This window comes from Streptopelia decaocto, assembly GCF_964273445.1.
Source record: "Streptopelia decaocto genome assembly, contig: HAP1_SCAFFOLD_1567, whole genome shotgun sequence".
Lineage (NCBI taxonomy): Eukaryota > Metazoa > Chordata > Aves > Columbiformes > Columbidae > Streptopelia > Streptopelia decaocto.
Genome location: NW_028117296.1, coordinates 27,798 through 34,371, shown reverse-complemented (window position 1 = coordinate 34,371; position 6,574 = coordinate 27,798). Strand labels below are relative to the sequence as shown.

General features: G+C 60.8%; 1 protein-coding gene across 2 annotated transcripts; it reads left to right on the top strand.

Moving 5' to 3' along the window:
- Positions 1-2,964, top strand: LOC309451800 (class I histocompatibility antigen, F10 alpha chain-like). Of its 2 annotated transcripts, XR_014186320.1 has the most exons (9): positions 1-101; positions 444-707; positions 1,298-1,573; positions 1,646-1,918; positions 1,990-2,097; positions 2,181-2,213; positions 2,363-2,404; positions 2,580-2,672; positions 2,754-2,964. XR_014186320.1 is itself a non-coding variant. In XM_082076501.1 (8 exons), the coding sequence occupies exons 1-8, from the start codon at positions 32-34 to the stop codon at positions 2,591-2,593; spliced, it is 1,080 nt and encodes a 359-aa protein (XP_081932627.1). In that variant the 5' UTR covers positions 1-31; the 3' UTR covers positions 2,594-2,964. The 2 variants fall into 2 exon arrangements, 1 of the variants encoding a protein (XP_081932627.1); XM_082076501.1 differs by having other exon boundaries at positions 2,580-2,964.
- The last annotated feature ends 3,610 nt before the right edge of the window (positions 2,965-6,574 follow it).

The window sequence follows — 6,574 nt, the reverse complement described above, 5'->3', positions numbered from 1 at the left end:
CACCTGAGGAGCGGAGCGGAGCCGAGCGTCCATGTTGCCGGGACCGGCGCCGGTTCTGCGGCTGCTGCTGCTGCTGGGGGCCCTGGGCGGGGCGGCGAGCGGTGAGCGCGGGGGCCGGGACCCCCCGGACCCCCTTTCACCCCCCTTTACCGGGCACCGGGACCCCCTGGACACCTCTGGGCCTTCCTGGGCCTTCCTGGGCCTTCCTGGGCCTTCCTGGGCCTTCCTGGGCCCTCTGCCCTGGGCACCGGGACCCCCTGGATCCGCCTTCCTGGGCAACTCGGGTCCCCCAACCACTTCTGGGCTTCTGTTCCCGGACCCAGGACACAACTCGCCCCCCAGTGTCCCCCCTGACGCTGCCCCGCACCCCATCTGCTCCCCGGGCCCCCCCCCCTTGCCGTCCCGGCACCTTCACCCCGTCTCACCGCCCCCTGTCCCCACAGGGCCCCACTCCCTGCGCTATTTCCACGTTGGGGTGTCGGATCCCAGCCCGGGGCTGCCTGAGTACGTGTCCGTGGGCTACGTGGACGGGAACCTCATCTCGCGCTACGACAGCGACACCGGGAGGACGGTGCCCCGGGCCAACTGGATGGCGGCCAATCTGGACGAGCCGTACTGGGACAAACAGACCCAGATCGCACTGCGCAATCAGCAGTTTCACCGCGTGAACCTGGAAACTCTGCGGGGCTACTACAACCAGAGCGGGGGTGAGTGGGGGCTGGGGGGGGCTCCGTGGGGCTGGGGGGGGCTCTGTGGGACGGAAGAGTTTCTGCCCCCCCGACACCTGCCCTGGCCAGCGCCGCCCCGTCCCTGCGGCTCTCACTGCAGGGACCCCACCGAGGGGTCCCGCTGCCCCGGCCCCTTCCCAGTGCTGGATCCCCAGCCCAGAGCCGGGGGGGCTTCTGGATCCCCCAGCCCAGAGCCGGGGGGGCTTCTGGATCCCCAGCCCAGAGCCGGGGGGGCTTCTGGATCCCCCACCCAGCACATCCCCCCACCAGCACCCAGCACCCGTGTTCCAGGTCTGGGGGGCTCCTGGGTCCCTGTCCCGGCCCCTCCTGTCCCCACAGCTCCTGGGTCTCCTGTCCCCCCAGCTCCTGGGTCCCCGTCCCCCGTCCTGTCCCGGGTGCCGTGGGGCCGGTGCAGCCCGGCCGTGCCCCGTGTGCAGGGCTCTGTGTCACACTCCGTGGGGCAGCCCGGGTGCTGTGCCCCGACCCCCCGGGCTCACACAGGGCTGGGTGGGGGCGCTACCAGGGCTCTGTGCCCACTGAACGTCCCCCTGTCCCTGCTCGTGTTTCAGGGCTTCACACCGTGCAGGAGATGTTCGGCTGTGACCTCCTGGAGGACGGCAGCACCAGGGGGTATTTTCAGTCCGCCTACGATGGGAAGGATTACATCTCCTTTGACCCGGACACTATGACGTTTACCGCGGCGGACGTGGGGGCACAGAACACCAAGAGGAAGTGGGAGAAGGACGGGGCTGTCGCTGAGCAGCAGAAGCACTACCTGGAGAACACCTGCATCGAGTGGCTGCGGAGATACCTGAGCTACGGGCTCGACGTGCTGGAGCGGAAAGGTGAGGGACGCTGGGGACACCGGGGACACCGGGGATGGGTGTGTGTGCCGGCGCTCACCGCTGCCCTTCCAGAGCCGCCCGCGGTGCGGGTGTCGGCGTCGGAGGCGCACGGGATCCTGACCCTGCGCTGCCGCGCGTTCGGCTTCTACCCGCGGCCCATCGGCGTCAGCTGGCTCAAGGACGGCGAGGTCCGGGACCAGGACACCGAGTGGGGCGGCATCGTGCCCAACGCCGACGGCACCTACTACACGTGGGCGGCCATCGAGGCGCGGCCGGAGGAGCGGGACCGGTTCCGGTGCCGCGTGGAGCACGCCAGCCTGCCCGAGCCGCGGCTGTTCGCCAGCGGTGAGGCCCGTGGGCGCGGGGGCGCGGGGCGCGGCGGGTCCGGTTCCCCCCTCACACCCGTCCCTCCCCAGAGCCGGAGTCCAGCCAGTTCACCATCCTGGGGGCCGTGGCCGCCATTGCTGCCGTCCTGGTTGTCAGCGCCGTGGGCGCCGGAGTCGCCATCTGGCGGTGCCGCTCAGGTAAAGCGGGGCCGGCGAGGGCGCGGGGGCCGGGCGCTCGGGGACCCCCCGCGGTGGGTGCCGACACCTCTTTGTGTCCTTAGGGAAGAAGCAGAAGGGCTACGGCGTGGCGCCCAGTGAGTACCGGGGCACCGGGGGCGCATCCGGCTGCATTCGCTGCGCTTTGTGGCCGCTGTCGCTGTCCCCCGGTGCTGGTGGCGCCTGTGGGGGCTGCAGCGTGGCCGCGGCTCCCGGCGCCGGCGCTCACGGCTGGTTCTCTCTGCAGGTGCGGACGGGGGGTCCGGCGGCTCCAATGGCGCAGCCCCAGGTGCGGCGCGGGACGGGGGGACGGGGCGCCCCGGCTCTCCCTGCTCTCTGGGACCCCGAGCCAGGGGACACGGGGCTGCAGGAGGGGACACGGCGCTGGGGACGGGCACGCAGGGATGGGGATGGAGATGGGGAGGTGGCCCTGGGTGACGCGCTCTGTTCCTCTGTCCCCGCAGTGCTCAGCGCCTGAGCACCGGACGTGCGGCTGGATGTGGCCCGTGCCCGGGGCCAGCGGAGGAGGCGGATGCTGCCTGCGGAGAGCGCTGGTCGCACAATGGTCCCGGTGCACTGGTCCCGCCGCAATGGTCCTGGTGCGCTTGTCTCCCTGCAATGGTCCCACCGCGCTGGTCCCACCACAATGGTCCCACCGCGCTGGCGGCTCCTTTGCCCGGGGGTTTCCCTGCCCTGTTCACGCCTGCGATCGCTTGCGGCTCTTTCACCTGGAGGATGTACACGCTTTCTTCGGTGTGATTTGGTTTGTTGGCTACTCAATAAACGCTGCTCCGCACGCAGCGTCCGGCTGTGCCTCCGGTGCCGGTGCGGGGCTGGTTTGGTGTTCGCGGGCTGGTTTGGTGCGTGCCGGCGCTGGTTTGGTGCGTGCCGGCGCTGGTTTGGTGCGTCCCGGCGCTGGTTTGGTGTTCGCGGGCTGGTTTGGTGTGTGCCGGCGCTGGTTTGGTGCGTGCCGGCGCTGGTTTGGTGCGTGCCGGCGCTGGTTTGGTGCGTCCCGGCACTGGTTTGGTGCGTGCCGGCGCTGGTTTGGTGCGTGCCGGCGCTGGTTTGGCGTGCGCGGCGCTGGTTTGGTGCGTTCCGGCGCTGGTTTGGCGTGCCGGCGCTGGTTGTGTCCCCGTCCCCAGCACGGTGCGGTGTTTGGGATCGGTGACGGCGATGAGTGTGCACGGCGTGACTGTCACAAGTGGGGTGCCCCGTGCTCGGTGTCACCCCAGCGCTGTTCAGCGTCCCCACGGGTGATCTGGGGGACAGGACCGAGTGTCCCTGATGGCGTTTGACACCGCAGTGAGTGGGGAGCGGAGCGGGTGACCGGGGCGCTGGAGGAGCCGGGCTCACGGAGCTCAATGAGGACACAGGTCGGGTTGTGCGCCCGGCAAACGTCACCCAGGGGCGGCTCTGTGGGAGGGACCCGGGGCCACCGAGCTCCGGCCACATCGCCCTGGGGTTGGGTGACTGTCACCCGGTGTGCTGGTGACACCAAACTGGGAGCAGCGGTGACACTGGGAGCTCTGCTGCCACCCAGCGGCCTGGACAGGCTGGAGAGGAGAATTCAATGCAGTAGAACAAGTGTGGAGTGTTGTATGTGGGCAGAACAGCCCCGGGGTCCAGTGGAAGTTGGGAAGGGGCTGGTGCAGCGGTGAGAAGGGACCTGGGGGGCCTGGGGACAGCAGGGGGACCATGAGCCAGCACTGGGACCTTGTGGCCAGGAAGCCAATGGGACCTGGGGGGTTAGAAGGGGGTGGGCAGTGGGTCAGAGAGGTTCTCCTGCCCCTCTGCTCTGCCCTCGAATAAAGGGTTTAGTGCAGATACTGTCAGGATACACTTGGAAAACTCATATATATATATACACATATATGTATATAACGCATACAGCCACAGCCCCCTGAGCACGCCCCATCTCACCTGATGTGGGAAGCTAAGCAGGGTCGGCCCCGGTCAGTGCTTGGATGGGAGACCAGGAGGCCAATGGGACCTGGGGGGGTTAGAAGGGGGTGGTCAGTGGGTCAGAGAGGTTCTCCTGCCCCTCTGCTCTGCCCTTGAATAAAGGGTTTAGTGCAGATACTACCAGGATGTGCTTGGGGAATTTATATATATGTATATATATAATATAGGCAGCCACAGCCCCCTGAGAACGCCCCATCTCATGTGATGTGGGAAGCTAAGCAGGGTCGGCCCCGGTCAGCACTTGGATGGGAGACCAGCTGGGTCAGAGAGGTTCTCCCGCCCCTCTGCTCTGCCACTGAGGTTGTTTTCCTTTAGGAAACTCTTCTTTGTTTTTCTTTATTTTACTTTGTTCTTTTTTCTGTCTTCTTCCTCCTCCTCACCTTCCTCCTCGTCTTCCTCCTTTTTCCTGGGGTGTCAACATGATTTGAACTCACCCATAATTAATTAATCTGTGCTATTTAATATTTAATATTGGGGGAAAAGAACCCCCCCAAATCAATGGTGTGTGGGTTGAGTCTCTATAAACACCCACCCCGTCCTTTCTTTGGAAATCCCGGGGGGGTTATTGCTTTAAAATAAAACAAAATTTACAATAAAATAGAAATAAACACCTTAAGTTAGAGTTAAGTTAGAGTTAAGTTAGAGTTAAGTTAGAGTTAAGTTAGAGTTAAGTTAGAGTTAAGTTAGAGTTAAGTTAGAGTTAAGTTAGTTAGAGTTAAGTTAGAGTTAAGTTAGAGTTAAGTTAGAGTTAAGTTAGAGTTAAGTTAGAGTTAAGTTAGAGTTAGAGTTAAGTTAGAGTTAAGTTAGAGTTAAGTTAGAGTTAAGTTAGAGTTAAGTTAGAGTTAAGTTAGAGTTAAGTTAGAGTTAAGTTAGAGTTAAGTTAGAGTTAAGTTAGAGTTAAGTTAGAGTTAGAGTTAAGTTAGAGTTAGAGTTAAGTTAGAGTTAGAGTTAAGTTAGAGTTAGAGTTAAGTTAGAGTTAGAGTTAAGTTAGAGTTAGAGTTAAGTTAGAGTTAGAGTTAAGTTAGAGTTAGAGTTAAGTTAGAGTTAGAGTTAGAGTTAAGTTAAGTTAGAGTTAAGTTAGAATTAAAGTAAAATTAAATTTAATTTAATTAATCAAAATGAAATCAAATTATCAACAGGCCGCCAGGGTTGAAGTCGCGGGGAATAAAACTGGGTGGAAAATGGGGGGAAAAAGACCAAAAGGAGGAGTTTTGTGGCACCGCCCCCACGCTCCCTCATTAGCGTCACCTTAAAAAAAACCCCATTAATTAATTTGACCCAATTCCCACATTATTTTCCTTATGATTTCCTGTAACGAACCCAATTCCCCCCCAGGGTAGCGTGGCCGAGCGGTCTAAGGCGCTGGATTAAGGCTCCAGTCCCTGCGGGGGCGTGGGTTCGAATCCCACCGCTGCCAGGTGCCTTTTGCCGCCACATCCTGCCCAATTTTTGCACCAAAACGGGGCATTTTCACCCCAAAACCCCCCTGCCCGTCCCCACAGCCGCAGCGCCCACCCCAAAGTCTCCAAAATGCCACCATTTGCACCTATCATGTCCCTCCCCGGGGACACGAGCACCCCAAGGCCACCCCACGAGGGGACACGTCCATCCAGCCCCACCGGCTCCCCATTAAATCACAACCCCACGCGCCCCAAAAAACCCCAATTCCCGCTTTATTTCGCCTCGTAAAACCCGCAAACGAGGCGGCGCCGGTCGTGAAGGCGGCAGCGGAAAAATGGGCGAGAAACGGCGAAATTGGGGGAGGAAACACGAATTTGGAGAACGCCGCGTCCTGTATAAATGGATCATTTTAATAACGGAACCCTGAGGAGATGGAGACTCCACATTTAAACCTTTTTGAAGGTATGGAGGTGAAAATCAGCTTTTCAGCCTCCAAAGGAAGACGTTGATGTTCTCCTCAATGGGGTCCCCAAGTCCCCATGGGGATGTCACCTGGGGATGGAGAAGCCACCACCATCTTCTGGTCCTGAGGAAACTCTCTGCCAACAAGTAAGTTTGGAGAAAATGGTGAAAATGCCACCAAAATGTGGGTTTGGGGATGTTTTGGGTGCGATGGGCACCCAAAGGTGCGTTGGGTTGGGTTGGATTGGTCAACCCATGTCACTGGGTGGGGCCCAGCAGCAGCTCCTGGTGGAGATGTGGCCAAAGGCACCTTGGGTTGCATTGCATTGGGTTGGGTTGTGCTGGGTTGCGTCAGGTTGGGTTGTGTTGCATTGCGTTGCGTTGGGTTGGATTGGGTTGCGTTGGGTTGCATTGGGTTGTGTTGGGTCAGGTTGCATCGGGTCGGGCTGGCTTGGCTTGCGTTGGGTTGGGTTGCGTTGGGTTGGGTTGCGTTGGGTTGGGTTGCGTTGCGTTGAGTTGGGTTGCGTTGGGTTGGGTTGCGTTGGGTTGGGTTGCGTTGAGTTGGGTTGCGTTGGGTTGGGTTGAGTTGGGTTGGGTTGAGTTGGGTTGAGTTGGGTTGCGCTGGGTTGGGTTG

Coding starts and splice junctions, on each gene's coding strand:
- LOC309451800 (XM_082076501.1), top strand. CDS start 32: ATGTTGCCGGGACCGGCGCCGGTTCTGCGGCTGCTGCTGCTGCTGGGG. Junction 708..1,297: donor CTACTACAACCAGAGCGGGG/GTGAGTGGGGGC, acceptor CTCGTGTTTCAG/GGCTTCACACCGTGCAGGAG. Junction 2,098..2,180: donor CATCTGGCGGTGCCGCTCAG/GTAAAGCGGGGC, acceptor TTGTGTCCTTAG/GGAAGAAGCAGAAGGGCTAC.